The 16534-nt window shown below is 35.3% G+C and overlaps 1 protein-coding gene across 6 annotated transcripts in view; it reads left to right on the forward strand.

Moving 5' to 3' along the window:
• LOC115514070 (muscular LMNA interacting protein) overlaps positions 1-16534 on the forward strand; it is a 250047-nt gene that overhangs the window by 202393 nt on the left and 31120 nt on the right. For 5 of the 6 annotated variants that reach the window (XM_032593184.1, XM_032593186.1, XM_032593188.1 and 2 more), the window contains one exon: positions 13134-13340. The exons of the other annotated variant lie outside the window; for it this stretch is intronic. In XM_032593184.1, coding sequence (XP_032449075.1) covers positions 13134-13340 — 207 coding nt within the window. The remainder of the gene's footprint in view (positions 1-13133; positions 13341-16534) is intronic. 6 annotated transcript variants of the gene reach the window in all.

Consider the following 16534-nt stretch of genomic DNA (forward strand, 5'->3'; position numbering starts at 1 on the left):
AATATGATTTCAAAACTCTCTGTTACAAAATGTCAGACACTAAAGATGATGAGACCAGACGGAAATGTATTTACTGTAGCTTAAGAAGGTACAAGCAGGCAGCCTTTTGAACTGATAATGAACTGAAAATGTGCCTGGAGACAGCCTCTGAGTACTAAAAGCAAAGTTTGAAACCAAATGCATAATCAAATAATTGAGACTTATTAATCAACAGCTTTTACATCAAAATGGCATAGGCCAGGAAGCATCATTCTGTATTAGATGGGTTTTGTAACAAAGACTCTTCAGAATGAAGCTTATGCTTTTTTGAAATTACCTTTAAATCCATTATTGTATCAATCTGTGGTCCTTTTGACTTATTGCAAAATATCTCACACTCCACGTTTGTATTTAAAACTATGGTGATGTACTTTGAAGCATACTCTATGGATGATCAAGGTCAGAGTTGGAAAGTAATTAACAGAATTGATTGGACAAATGGGCATCCAGAAGACACTGAGGCTTAGAAAATCAATTCACTGATGAGAATTAAGATACTAAGGAGACCAATGAGTTTTAGTTTGTCTGACTATTTGTGAGTTGGCAAAATACATTGATTGTTTTCTGGTCATTTAGTGTATCTAATTAGATAAAGGTGATTTCTTCACTTAAGATCCTCAATTTAGTATAAAGAGCAATTGCTAACCTCACTTGTATAGAATGTTATATGGAATATTCTCTTGCATTCTATATAAATTAGTAACTGAATCCATAATGTTAAATATGTCATTTTCTTCTTAAACCTTAGAGAATTATATAAAAGAAAGCTTTGAACAGAATTAAGGAGGAAATATTGTTAACTCATCTGATTTTCCTGGAAATTTTCTTTTTAATGAGAAAGAACACTTCCCAGACGTGTGCCTCTTCATTTTTATTTTCCTTCTAATTTGCTTCAATAAGCAAAAGAACATGTTTTGTGTGAAAATGACCATTTAGTGAATTTCCTCCACACCACTTCACAGAGAACATAAAGGAATAATTATAAGGAATTTTCTTTTTTGCAGTATTTTCAGTCTTTCTTTTCTTCTGATTTTTCTTAGACATCTGACTTCCCTACCAAACTCTCTGTTTGACATTCAGCTTTGATGATTATGTGGGTGACTTTCACATTTCTATCTAATTATTCATAAAGTTGGATTTCTACTGTGACCTTCCCTTTCACTTCCTTGTGTCATGCACATGTTAATATTACAGAGCAAGTACTCACCGTTGTCCTAGGTGAAACTGACAATACCGCCTTTTATTCCAAATGACTTCTGGCTTTGTCATAAATTGCTGCTTTTTCAATAACTGTTTCTCAATCAAGATGGCGTGCTTTTTTTGTCATAAAAACATCTTTTATCATTGCTAACCTTTAATTAGAAATATTTTTGAATTTAAAATGTTTAACCTATTTAGGTCTAGAAGTGATTAAGTGGTTTTCTGAATTGTTTTAAGGGAGGGAGAATTGAAATTCCTTGTGTTACATTTCTTTTGGAAGGGTTAAGACCAGAGATTTGGTTTCTCCACATTTTAGTAAGTTTATTCAAGTAATGAAATCTTTGTGAGTTTTTTCTTCTTTGTTTTGTCTTCCTCCCTCCCTTTCTTTCTTATTTCCTCCCTCCCTCCCTCCCTCCCTCCCTCCCTTCCTTCCTTCCGTCCTTCCTTCCTGTATATGTAATAGGTAATAGACAATTTATCATAAATAGGTAGTATACTGCATGTAATAGATAGTTTATCAATATAATAAACTGTTTTTCTTTTCTTTTAAAAAAGAGAGACAATTTGCTTTTTCTCTGGAATGTAATCAAATAGGATCACCTCTTCAAATTAAAAATTTCATCTCTCCCTTTTTTTTTTTTTTTGGTTTAAGCTTTCTCTTGAACTTGTGTAATTATTGAAGTTGGGAGACTGGAATCAGGGTTGCAATTTTCTGTTGCAGTTGTCTACAAGCTAAGAGAAACTTATTTTCCTGTCCCCCTTCCTTTGCCTTCTGTAGGGTTAAAGTCTAGAAGAGATTCTTACTTGCTTTAAAACAAGCAAACACACAAAGAGGACCCATTGCCACTTTGATCATAATAGATAGAATTATTCTAATAATTCTAATAATTAGTTAAGCAACTGAATTCTAATAATTAAACTCTGAGGCAATAGTTGCTTAACAAATATTGGTAGATATGGGGTATCTGACCATACCCTAATCTACCAGGGAAACAAAGACAATCTGAAAGCTTTATGCAAATGTGGTCTTTAATGTTTTGTTAATTCACTATGTCCCCATCTATCTTTATTTAAGAGGAACGGCACTGCCTTATTTAGAAACTCTCATGTAAATCATGTTCCAGTTTTAAGATAAGGTCTTGTGCGAATTAAATATTCTGTGTTATTTTTCTCTGATGAATGTCAAAAGAGAGAAGGTAGCTGTGTAAAAATATTTTAAGTAATATCCAGAGTAAACGTTAGTTAGAGATTAGGAAATTGTATTTACTGGCAAGGAAAAAGATACATTCTTATGCTTTACTTTACAGAAGTAAACTCCCTGAGCTTTGAGTCAAGGTCAGCCTGTAGGTAGAACTCTAGATGGTAACAATCACAGGCCTTTGGCATGGTTTTGTCTTCTGGCATTCAAGACAGTCTGGTAAAACTAGTGCTCCTCAACCAGGACACTGTCTACAATACTCCCCTTCTTCTCTCCTTACAAACTTTCGGTTCTACAACTGCCTTAAAATGGTTTGGAGGGTAGTTATTAATAGTGTTACAAACAAAAATAAAACCCGAGGCCCAAAATGGTATCACTTAGAGTTTCCAAACCCCTGCTTAACATGTAAATGATTTGTAGTTTCAACCTCCCTGGAAAATGTAGTCTTACCTTGCCAGTCAAGAATTTTTCAATCTGTGTCAATGAGTGCCTCTGGAATCATTTCCACCCACCAGTGAAAGGGGAAGTAATCTGCATGATAAGGATACCTTGCTTTTCCCTTGAAAGCCACCTCCAAGGAACATTCCTTTTCTTTTGCTAGTAATGTTCTTGCCCCACCCTTCTTATAAAAGGCTTCCCTTTTGTAGAACTCCTTAGAGCTCCCCTCTACTTGCTAGATGGAGTGCTGCCCGGTTCATGAATCATTTAATAAAGCCAACCAAATCTTTAAAATTTTCTTGATTGAATTTTGTTATTTAACAATAAATATCCTTAGGAAATGCAATCAGAGTGAGAGCCTTTTGATTTTCTTTTCTCTCTTGAACAATTTTCTTTGACCCATGACAAGTAGAATCAAGGTAGAAAGCATAGAGGGGGACCTAGTAAAAGTTGGATGTATTATCTAAATATAAATGCTAAGATTGATGTGTTTGAAACACATTATACTCTCTAAAGCACTAGGGACATTGTTGCTTATTTTAAAGTGTGGGTGAGATTAGACAGTCTTTGATGACAAATGTAAAGGTCACAGCAAGATATATAAGTCTGAAAATGAGTTATGTGAAGAGAGTTGGAAACCTTCTCTTTTCTGTGATCCAAGATAAAATAATTTAAGGTGGGTAATTTAGGCAGAGAAAACAACAAATCCAAATGAGAAGAGCAACCAAAAGAATGTTTGGAGAGAATGAATCAGAGATAAAAGTGGTAAAAAAAAATGGCTTTTTGAATTTCATTAAAGAGCCAAACACAGCCTGAGTGAGAAGTCCAGCATATGGAAAATTGAATTCAGGCTGGTGAAACAGGTCATTTACAAAAAAATATATAGGAAAAAGAAAATGGAATACATTATACAAATGCAAAAATGTAGTTTTCTTTATTTCAAAGTCTACATGGAAAGGAAGATCTGTAGTAAATTTATAAATTCAAAATTGGTGATTCCTTAGGGATGAAAGAGCTGACAGGTTTTTTGACTTTTTTGAAATAATGTTCTAATCTCCAAATATGGACATCCTAAGAGAAATATAATCTCTTGTAGCCAGGCCATCCAAATATCAATTTGTCTAATGGACCTTTAGACATGTAATATGTTTTTTTTTTTAATCTTTACTCTTTCTTGAAAATAGAAAATTGCATTTGGTCTTAAAATAAACAACTCATGAGAAGCTGGATTGTTGGTTATCTTTATCTAGTAGAGCTGAGAGGCTTAACATACTTTACCTGTTCAAATAAAACCAAGTGTATAGGATATCCATTGCATTTGGTGCGTTCGGAAAAATAGAGGTTTTTTTTTTTTTTTTTTTTTTTTTTTTTTTTTTTTTTCAATCTTTGGCTAATCCATTTCTGGAAAATATTGGGTTCTCACGAATTGCATTTGATAGAAGAACTGGCCTTTTGCAGGGTATTGTAGGGTCAGGCTAGTTTCACCTCTGAATTTAGAATCCCCATCCAGGCAGGACCTGATGACCTTATTCGTTCTGATGTATAATTGAATCAAAAGAAAACTAGAACAGCTTGGTTTTGCTGGAAGAGTTCTGAAATCTGGTTTGTAGTTGTGGAAGTGTGATTAACCAGCTCTACCCTTTGCATTTGTGAATCAGGAAACTCATCCATGAAGTAAGGGGATTGGGTGAGCCCAGTGGTTCTCAACTGGGGTGACATTGCCCTAAACGTTATTGGTTGTCACAACCAGGGATGCCTCTGGCATTTAGTGGGTAGAGACCAGAAATGCTATTAAACATTCTACAATATACAGGACAGTCTCCCACAACAAAGAATTTTCCTGCCTGAAATGTCAGTAGTGCTGGAATCGAGAAATCCTGGACCAGACCATTTCTTGGTTCCCTTCCAGCTTCAAGAATACTATGACTAATGAAGCTCAATTATACCCCTACTAAGGGCATTTCAGTTCAACTGACAGTGACTAGGTGTCTTCTTTTTGTGTCTTAACTAAGAATTTTTCCCTATTTGATTTGTACAAAGAAATTTTTGAATATCAGCCAGTCTGTATGAAAAATGCATGCTGTTGGATGGAGTCATTCCTGATCCTGGGCCTCATTACATACCTGCAAAACGTGGGCATTGTACAAAATACTTTCAACAGTGCCCTCTTACCCTGAAATTCTGTGTCTATGTCCTTAAATATTATTATAATATAGTAAATAGTATTAAATATTACTTAAATATTATTATAATATGATAAATACTATTATTAAATACTGTTTAAATACTATTACATGATATTTCTCATCCTTAGGTGATTTGAAAAAGGAAAAGAAAAAAAGAGCAAGTGTTACTTAGGTCATACCTTTGGAGAGATGGAAAGTCTTCTACTCTCCTGCTTAGGTCAAAATCATAACAAATTGTTCTTATTGCCTAGCATGCAGTCCCTGCAGTGCTATGGTTTCCTGATGAATGGTGTTGCAGCTTCTCTCCACACTCATTCCTTTCTCTCTACTCATTGCATCCAACCTTTTAATGTTTGTGCCAGGCTCTGCAATAGATAGGAGCAACTCTACTGGAAAAGGAGCAGATAATATCCCTGCAGCATGAAGCTTAGATTCTAGGGGATTCTACATACTCTGAACTCAGCCTCTTTTGGCCACTCTTAACCTTCTCTGCAATCCTCCATACCTCCTCACTCATAACTGTCCACTGCACACTCAGGCTGCACCTGCCGTGGGCTGCTCCTCTGGTCCTCTGATCCATTAAGGGACTGATCTTGACTGCTAGTAACTGCAGTCCTTGACTCTTCTGCTTCCTGCAAAGGAAACTTTATGATAGAATGCACTGGAAAGAACATGGATTCTATGTGAGCCTAGAAACTGTGAAGTTCAATTTCATCCTAGAAAAATGGGACTACAAGTTCCATTTGTAATGGTATGCGTATTAATACCCGTTTATGATTCCATGAAATAGTCACTGCAAAAGGGCTCTGGACACTTTCAAGGGAGTGCACATTTGAAATATTTATTGTTATTGTTTCATTTAAGATCACTATAATTTTGGAAGAAGGGCACTGACTCCTTGCTAAAGTGTCACCAAATAGGTTCTCCTTCTCCCCACTGTTGGGAGAAGTCACAGAAGTCTCTCTTCTATGTTGCTTTTTGACTTCTTCAATATAAGTTGTTCCTCTCCACCAAATACATGTAGGCGGGCAACCTAAGACAAGAATTAAACTATGTGTATAGAAAAACATAAGACTCAGCATTTTAACGCTCTAGTGCCCACTGCGATTGATTACAGAATATTTTCTTCCTTGTCCTTTGAACACGTCGCCATCAAATATCTTCATGCTGATCTAGTTCATCTGCTCTGTGAATCTTGCTGTTAGACAGTCACAGACTCTAAGCCCTAAATAATCCAAAGCCTATCTTCAAAATTATATTTTAATCATTTAAAAACTTTTTTTGGTGAAGGGGATTTGAAAAAGCTAAGCATATGCTATGTCTTTTCATACTTCGCAAGTTTACATTTTTTTGGTTCAAATGAAGATTTGAAATAGATAAGTGTGGCTTTAAGTACGTCTGTTTTTAAAATGCATATGAATTCTTCAGAATTAGGACTGATAAACAAGAAGTTATGCCATATGTTCAAAATTAAGAGACCTAATTTATCTTGGCTTGATCTTCGGGGAATGTAGATAATTACAGTCTCTTCTTGGTAATTTGGGGTTTCTGTGACAGTGTCTGTAAAATGCTGATACGCCTTTGGCTGAAGGAGTCACTGGTTACGAAATACGTTGTAACTGTTCTTGACTTTATGAAGGGGGAGGGTGTTGTTTCAAACTGAAACTGTAGCAGAAATGCTATAATTCTGATTTTTAAATTGTTACAAGCTCCAGGCAGGAAAGGAAAACTGAAAACAAGGGCTGTATTTAAAAATAAGAGATAGAAGGGAGAGAGGATGTGGTTAAAGGCTCCAGCAATGTCACCCAGTGGTGCTCTGAGTTTCCAGGGGCACAAATAGCTGCATGTGTGAAGTGGGGACAGAAGGAGCAGAGAGAAAGTAGATTTTCACCCTTTACTTTGGAACCACAGAAAAGGGGGTAGCTTTCAAATGCCAGGATGGAACAAAAGAGTCTCAGATGTGCAGACTTTAATGAAAAGAGCCCATAGTGCCTTAAAAATGCCCTTTGGTGTTGCAATGAAAACAGCTTTTGAAGTTAAATAGTTTGACTTGATGGCTGAATAGAAAGTAGGCTTTTTCTAGAGTGGCAAATGCAGTCGATATGGCTATAGCATTCATTTTTGGATGTCTGTGTCAATACTTAATTCTTCAGTATCTCCAGTTCTTTTAATAGACACAGCAAAATTAATGTATTCACTGCATATTGTCTGCTAAATTTTTCTCTAATGAACCAAGGTATTATTGTTTCATAACTTCTTGTGATCTTTAAGGTTTTTAGGATATGATATAATCAACCAAAATAATTAATCCTTTTTTAAAAACCAAGCTCCTAAGTAAAGCTTATTTTACTCTGAAAAAATTTGTGCTATTTTTATATTGAAAATGACAATTCTCAAGTAAATGAAAAACAGTTTACAGCATTTTATTAGAAATAACTGTTAACATATCTCACTGATAGAAACACGTATGAGACAATTTTATGACTCCTGTCCTTCCCTCAAAAACTAGAACATTAAAAGATTCATCTATTGAATGCTAAAGCAGGGTAGATGATGTTCATTTTCAGGAATCATTTAGAATAGTGATCTCCAAAGTAGTATCTACCAACCTCAAGATAATTCATTGGGGTGGAGGTGGGGTATGAGTCAGACATGGTAAAGATTTTATTGACTTTTTTAATCTAAAACAGGGGTCACAAACTATTACCTGTGGGCCAGATCTGGTCTACCACCTGTTCCTATAAATAAAATTTTCTTGGCATACAACTATGTCTACTCATTATGTATTACCCAAGGATGCTTTCATGCTACCATGGTAATTGTGACAGAATATATGGTTTGTAAAACCTACTACATATACTAAGTGGACCTTCACAGAAAGAGTTGGCCACTTCCTGACTTAGAATTATAGGAAATATTTTAAGCTTTGCTGATTTATATGGGCTTACGATGGTGTCCTTTGTAAGCCTGAGAGCCAGATAGTCACAACATATGCATTTTTAAAGTGAGATTTCTGGGAAAGTGTCAGCTCTCCAGTTTGGTGCATTGAACAGAGAGCCCTCACTTGGCTGTTGCTTAAGCCTTTTGTCCTTGATGGAAGTTCATGTGCCCAGTTGGACATATGATTTATCACATTAACTATTTTTAAGTAAAATAATCCTCATAAAATTAACAAGTGACTTTACTTTAAAAAAATCTCCCACATTGGGGTGCCTGGGTGGTGCAGTCGGTTGAGCGTCCGACTTCAGCCAGGTCACGATCTCGCGGTCCGTGAGTTCGAGCCCCGCGTCAGGCTCTGGGCTGATGGCTCAGAGCCTGGAGCCTGTTTCCGATTCTGTGTCTCCCTCTCTCTCTGCCCCTCCCCCGTTCATGCTCTGTCTCTCTCTGTCCCAAAAATAAATAAACGTTGAAAAAAAAATAAAAAAAAAATCTCCCACAAAATAATCTAAATTGAATATACCACTAATATAGGAATACAGAGCAAGACATGGCAGAGATGATATAATATCTATATGTAGTATAAGCTTTGTTAATAGCCATATTATTAATTCATTATTAATAATAATATACCCATTCCTACATTTATAGTTTTGTCTTGAGTTTTAACTAATAATTATATGATGGCATCATAAGATAGTTACAGAGTAGGCATCAGGACATGGAGAAGCTGTGTAATTTCAGTAATGTTTAAAGACATGAGGTATTTAATATTACAATGTTTAAAGTTTTATGGAAGTCAGTGATAAGCATCTTTTTTTGAGGAATATTCATAAAGGAAAAATTAAAAACCCAATTTAATTGGAAATATATATGTTCTTCCTGCTGCATAAAATACTGTAAAATAATACACAGAAAACTATAGAATGATACACTGAAATTCATTCCTTTGATACCATTAGAAATGCTTTGAAAATGCTTTGAAAACATCTCTGAATATTTAAAGCAGTAAGTAGTGAGCAAATGACACTATATTGTAATTTTATGATGCAGTTATATCAAAGTATAGATTTAAAACTAGTCTCATTATATAGCATTTGTGTTCTAGATATAAAATAAAAAGAAAGTGACACTTTGGGGACCTAAAAGAGAAATAAGTCAGAGAAAATTTACTCCCTAAAACGAGTGACTTCTTTATAATAAAATTACAGTTCTATGGGAAAACTGTGAATGTATAATCAGCAATAGAGTATATGAAAACATTGTAGGTATGAAGTTGAAGTTACATCAACATCCACAGATAGTTATGATGACAAGGATGATGTAGATGTGCACACGCATGCACTATGTATACAGAGAGCCTGTTATATATGTTACATTAATATATAGTCAAGATTCCTATATATAGTAATAGAAACATAGGGATAAAGCTATGTGTGTGTATATCTTTATAATAATGAGATGGAGATTATATATGTAATATATATTAAATACATAATATTGTATATTTATAATAATGAGATGAGACTCCAATAAAATCTTTGGAGTCATTCGGAGGTTCTAAAGTTATCTTATGACAAAGTATTTTAAAAAGCAACAAACTTCAAGATACATTATGACAATTTGGGTTTCCTGGCCATCTGTATAGTGAAAGATTTGTTTTTCAACAAAATTTTGATTAAAGAGGAAATTCAAAATAAAATTCCTACCTGGGAAGAAATGAAAAAAAAAGTAAGGAAACTATTGTCTATTAGAACTTATGGAATACAGTTAAAATAGTCCTTGGGAGAAAACGTGCAACTCTAAACATGGTTAATGAATTAAAAAGAGAATAAAAATAAATCAATAAGGTATACAATGTATAGAATTTAAGAACAATAAAGTTTCCTATGCATAAGGAAAACAAGAGAAATAAATTTATAAGAATTGGCAAAAGAAAACTGGAAATCAGAAAGGCCATAGAAATCATAAACATAAAATGTTTTGGGACAATACCTATAAAATAGTAGCAGTAGAGTAACACAGAAATTGTAAAAATACTTTCAAAATTCTGAAAGAAATTATTCTGCAACTTAGAATCCTATATCCAGAAAATTAAATGTAAGGGCAGAACAAAATTTTCAACATGCAAAGGTCAAAACTTTTCTTCTAATATTCCATTCCCCCCCCCCCCCCCGAAACTCCTTTAGGGCCCAGTGAATATGAGAGGAAAGCAAGAAAGGCCTGGCATACTGGAAACAGCAGATGGCACATAACAGATAGGCAAAGAACATTTCCAAGGTGATGGTAAAGAGAATTGCAGGATAACAACTTCAGAAAAGCATAGAAGACAACTAGCACAGATTGGTGCCTCAGGTGACATAGATGTGGAGGCTGTCACCACCAAGAATCCCTTCTCCTCTGCACTGTATTATCAACCAGACAGTGCTCAAGTGAGCCTGGCCAAGATTCCTAGCTCTCTATGACCTGTCCAAGTGCTGATACAATTCTGCTGTCCTCTCCCGGCAGAGCGGCCTGAAATAGCTGGTATCATCTGACCCCACAGAATTGCAGAGTTGACCGACTCCTGAGAGATGGAGGTTGGCCATAGTGAGCGTAGAAACAGGAAATGTTTGCTGCCTGATTGATTAGGCCTTAGCCCTGCCAGATTTCCCCCATATAAGAAACCCTCTGCTTCCCCTGCATGACTACAGACGTGGCTTCTGACATCCTCACAATGGATCTTGAACCCTCCAAGAAAAGTTGAGGCCAGAATATAAACCAGACTGTTCTGATCACCTTTTCCTAAGCACTGTCAACTGTCAATAATAATGTCACCTTCTTTTTTTTTTTTTTTTACACAGCTAGTCTTTGTGTTTGCTACTCAGTTTTCAGATTAATCACTTCCCACCCTGATTAAGAAGTGTAATTAATTGTTGATAAAATAATGGAATAGTTGATTGAGAAATAAAATTAGAATACATTTCGATCTAAAAGCCATCTCTAATTCCATCTTTAATGGAATACTACAAGCATTCCATTAAAGTTGCACAATAACATGACTATTATTTAATAATGTTAGCAGTATTGGCCAATGGAATTAGACAAAAGAAAGGAATTACAAGTGTAAAACCTGGCAAAGAGGTGGTAAATTTATCACAATGTTAAGTGATTTGCTATTTTGGGTAATATACCTGGAGCTTCCACGAGAATTCACTGAGTGACAATTACATCCGTGAGATAACTCAGTAATGTGTTTTGGTAGGACATCCAAAGCTTTCACGTACTGACATAGAAATATACCAAAGCTGTTGTTAAGTTGGGGGAAAATACAGAGAAATAATATGTAGAATGTCGTAAATAGGATGCTATCTTTTTTTTATAATTATGTATGCTTGTAGGGTCTATGAGTGAAAATATTTGTATTGGCTTGATATGTAAAATAAATATTGCAGCACAAACAAGATACTAATTAGTCACCATTTCAAGGTTCAGAGGGTTATAACCTCTCATTTCTGCAAAGTTAAAAGATCTAGAATTATAATTTTCTAACTGTTTAAATTTTCTGAGTTTTTTAAAGTCAGTTTTGAATTTAATGCTTAAAAAAAGAACTAATACATCTACTGATGCAGCAAACACATCAAGGTACATTTTAGAAAGCCAATCAGTGCCTTAAAAATACATTATTGGAAAAAATGAACTAAACCTACATAACAAAATATTAAGTGTACAGTTTTAAAGTTGAATTTACTTGCATGCTAAATATAATTTTGAACAATGTGTATTATTTTGTACCAAATTTCCATTTCACACAAAACCAAATATACTCATTCATTGCTCATGGAGTAGAGAAATAACTGAATACATTATTGAACTCATAGAAAACATTACATTCCTCTGAAATTTCAGCCATTAATGCATTAAGCATCTATTGTATTAGGCATTGTACTTGACTCTGAGGCCACAAAAGTGAGTAAAGCAGATTTCATTTTATAAAATTCATGTCCTGAGGGTTTTTACTATAGAACAATCACTGCCAATTTATTTCCTTACATGAACAATTTCAGAAATATAAGAGGTGCTTATTTATCTGCAAAAAAGCAGCCCTATCTTTCACAGATACATACATATCTGGGCCCTTTCTGCAGCTTTTCTTTGTAGGCTCAAGACTTCCCACTCTTATGGCTTCCTTGCCCCTTTCACAATGCCTGGTCTTATCTCTGGTCCTACTTCCTCAAAGTCTTTCACATCCATCTCCTTTCCAGGTTAAAGACTCACCCAAGGTAAGACCCCATTCCCTCTCTCTACACTTGAACTCATCTGTATGCACAATCTCCAGTTTCTCTCCAAAGCAACACACTGCCTGGCATAGAACTCATGGTTCTTTCCATTCTTGCGTATCCTGATCCCTTGCCGGTCCTCGGCCCAATTTGGCCACTTACTGTACCACGAATTAAACCAACACTTTGGCTCCGCGGCTTGCGCATTGATATCCTCTACGATGCGCTCCTCTGTGTCCCCCATTTCTTCCCGACCAGATCACAAGTCCTCTTAAAATAACTTCCACTGTTACCTACCTCTTCAATGAAGACTTTTTCAATCTCATCCTATCACCTCTGGGATCTCTCTCCTTCCTTAAACTTTTCTCCTCTTGATACTTTCAAAAATAACAACCTTGACACCCTTCAGGCGACACTACAGGTGCTTGTTTAGTTTGGCAGAAGAGGCTGGAGGAGGAGACTGACAGGAATTATTGAAAGAGACAAACCATATACTATGAAAGCAGGTGTCTGGAGAAGGGTCTAACTATGAGGAGAGGTTTCCTTCTTACTAGTAAGAGATTTTTTTTTAAGTTTATTTATTTATTTTGAGAGAGAAAGAGAGTGAGCAGGGGAGGGGCAGGGAGAGAGGGAGAGGGAGAGAATCCCAAGGAGACTCTTTGCTGTCAGCACAGAGCCAGACTCAGGGCTTGAACCCACGAACTGTAAGATCATGACCTGGGCCAGGATTAAGAGTTGGGACGCTTAACTGGCTGAGCCACCCAGGCTTCCCAGTAGTAAGAGATTCTGACATAACGTCTATTATACTTAGACTTAATTCCAAGTGAGCTTGACTTTTGTCCACTAACATGTTCTTTATACCTTTCTTGTTCCCAGGATGTGACAGTTCCTCACAAGCCTGTTTCTCTCCACCCTTTATATCAGACTAGACTCTATCCTTCTGCTAAGTCCCTGCTGCCTCCACAGACTCTCTCACACGCTGACTGTCTTACCCCAGGACCCTTCAGTCATTTGTCCTCCTTCTCACTGAGTGATGAACAGGGGAATTCTCACACCCTGTTTAGTGGCAACACATATAATAAGGTGAGAATTCCCTGCCAAGGTGGGAGCTGTTCTGTTCTGTGCTGTGAAACTTCTTTATGCTTAGCTTTTTAAAACTTAAGTGTAGAAACATATATATTAAGACTATTAATTACTTGTGTTAAAGCCCATGACCTTACAAAAAGATAATAATTAACCTTGAGAAGTTAGTAAGTATTTATTTTTGCTTTCAAAGTCATTTCCTGGTTTTGTATTCCTCCTTGCCTCTTGTGCAAACCCCAAAGTGGAAATCCTGAGAAATTTTCCAGAACCTTACAAGGTGCCATTATTAATTTATCTTATAGTCTCAGTTCAATGTTCTTTAAAAAGCTTCTTTAAATTGCGGTGCCTTAATCAGGAGGCACTATCACAGCCAATGAGCAATGAAATAATTAGAATTTCTATGAATGTCTGTAAAGTAATATTAACATCTTATTTTATTTTATTTTTTATTTGAGTATAGTTGACACAATGTTACATTAATTTCAGGTATACAGCAGAGTGTTTCAACAAGTTTATACCTTATGCTATTAACATTTTATTTTAAAATGTGTCTATCTGCCTCACAACGCATAGTGATGGGATATGTAAAATGAGGTGTTTGGTACCTTAAAATATGTATATATGTATACATATTACACATGTATATATATTACATATATAAATATTTTATATATCTATATATACTCAAATACATATAATATACTTAATTAATTTATTTTTTAAGTGTTTATTTTTTGAGAGAGAAAGAGACAGAGTGTGAGTGGGGGAGGGGCAGAGAGAGAGAGGGAAACACAGAATCTGAAGCAGGCTCCAGGCTCTGAGCTGTCAGCACAGAGTCTGACGTGTGTCTCGAACCCACAAGCTGTGAGATCATGACCTGAGCTGAAGTCAGATGCTTAACTGACTGAGCCACCCAGGCGCCCCTAAATACATACAATGTATTTTAAGTGAAAAATATTTATAGTTGGCTTTGGAATGCAATCACAAATGTTGTATTAGAAGCAAGCAGTCAACGGTGCCGCACAAAGCTTTTATATAAAAGTACCTGTTGCTCTTCTGACCATTACTGTAAGGACATCCTAGCTACTTACAGACTCTCAGATTCTGAAAACTTTATGAAAGAATTGATTCGTTAAATTTAACCTGCAATTAATTTTTTTTTTGTAAAACTCAAAATCTTGTTTAAAACCATTTATTTTGCAAATTCTCTATATCTAATGGAATATACCCCTGTACTTGGAAATCAATAAAGGCCAGAATCAATATGTTCCAGAGTGTAGTTGTACAATATTCCTTGGGCCCCCATTTTTTTTGAGGAAATGTTCATAAACTCAGTCTAAAGAGAGTCAGTCATCTAAAAAGTGAATATTACTATATGAATAATATTTTATCTTTCATATTTAATAGCATCTATCATTAGTGAATGATCAACCCTGAATTAAACTTTAAAATATCCATTTTCTGATAACAGAATGTCTTTAGACGAGGTTCAGGATGACATTTTTATGACTTTTATTTGTTTCTTACACTTGGTTTAGAAAAAACAAATATTTCAGGGAAAGTATAATATTCTTAAAATATTTTCTATTATTTGAAATTGTTCCTGATTTAATCCTTGCCAACATTTATGAATTCCTTTTAGCTATAGAGTTAATGATTCTGAAAATAACATAACAATTGTCTTATAAATTATCATCTATGATGGGATTATAATTGTATTTCATAGATATCAATTGCATTAAGTAGCTCATTCTTTTGATATTTTGGTGCTGTTTTCTAGAACCATTCAACATTCACGGAGGTTCAAGGATAGGGTCAGTATTTCATCCGTATTTTAACCTGTACTAGTGAGGTTGTAAAGAACAATATAGAAAAGTGATATGAGGTTGGACAACTGTTTTCATTTTATACAATCTTCATAATAGATTTTGTCTTTCAGAGTCTGAGATTTATTGATACTGAATAAACAATAACATCAGAAATAATAATAATATAATCATAGTGTAAGACAATATTTCTTGATGGAAGATTCAGAACATCTAATAGCCTTATACTTTAATTGTTCCCATCAAAATATACAGATTACCCAATTTGATATCCATGTTTACAAATTTTGTGTCATAAATATTGGGCCAGTAGCATACCAGGTTTCAAGAATTGGTTTTTTTACTTGAAATAGTTTCTTGCCTGCAACTGTAAAACATCTGCTATCTAAATTACCTTCTCTTCAATACCTAATGTCATTGCCACACCTGGTTCCCAACATTAACTACTAGGTTTATCTCCAAACTCAAATCTTCCCATATATTCCCCTGGAGAGCCACACTGAACTTGACTTAACTACCGTTGATGGTCCCTCATCAACTAGGGCTACCAAAGGTGTTTAACAGGTTTTATTATTCTTCTGTTGAATCTGTACTACCTTCTTTCTTCTAAATCTTCATCCCACTCCGCGTGTCCTATATCTTTACCTTAATCCCTATCTTCTCTTAGTTTCAAGATAGAGCTCCATCATATGATGTCATATCACATGTGATGATGCTCAGGTACTTTCCTTTTCATCTTGGAATAAATTAGGGGGTCCTCTTTTTCTTGAGTTCTCATGGAGTTATTACTCTTCTTTCTTTAATCCCTCAAAGTAATATTGCCCAGTGGATAAGAGCAAGATGTCTCTGGACCGTCTGTCTAAGTTCATTTCTTGACCCCACTCCTTCCAGAGAGTGATGTTGGTTAAGTCATTTAGGCTATGCATGCCTCCATTTACTCACCTGCAAAATGAGGATGATACTAGTACACACCTTACTAGAGTATTATGAGATTAAGATGTACTAATTGATGCAAAGCACTGATACTGGTAGTATCTGGGACATAACAACCATATAAGAATTAGATTTTATTACACCTTCTTGGAGTGCCATTCTTAGCATTCTCTTGAATCTTCATTTGTCCTGTATTCATTGGATGCTTTCCCTTTTGTATGCAGACACCTAAAAAAAAAAAAAAAAGAAAAAAAGACAAAATGAACACATCTCCCTCCTTTTCCTTGATAGTGCCACAAGCGTAGTAATTTCAAGACTTTCTTTCTCTCAAAGTGATCAATAGCCATTATCTTCATTCTCCCTCTATAAATTCACACTTTAACCCACTCTTGAAAGCATTCTGTCTTTTTGTTTCAACCACTCTATTGAAACTGC

Source organism: Lynx canadensis, chromosome B2, assembly GCF_007474595.2.
Source record: "Lynx canadensis isolate LIC74 chromosome B2, mLynCan4.pri.v2, whole genome shotgun sequence".
NCBI classification, from domain to species: domain Eukaryota; kingdom Metazoa; phylum Chordata; class Mammalia; order Carnivora; family Felidae; genus Lynx; species Lynx canadensis.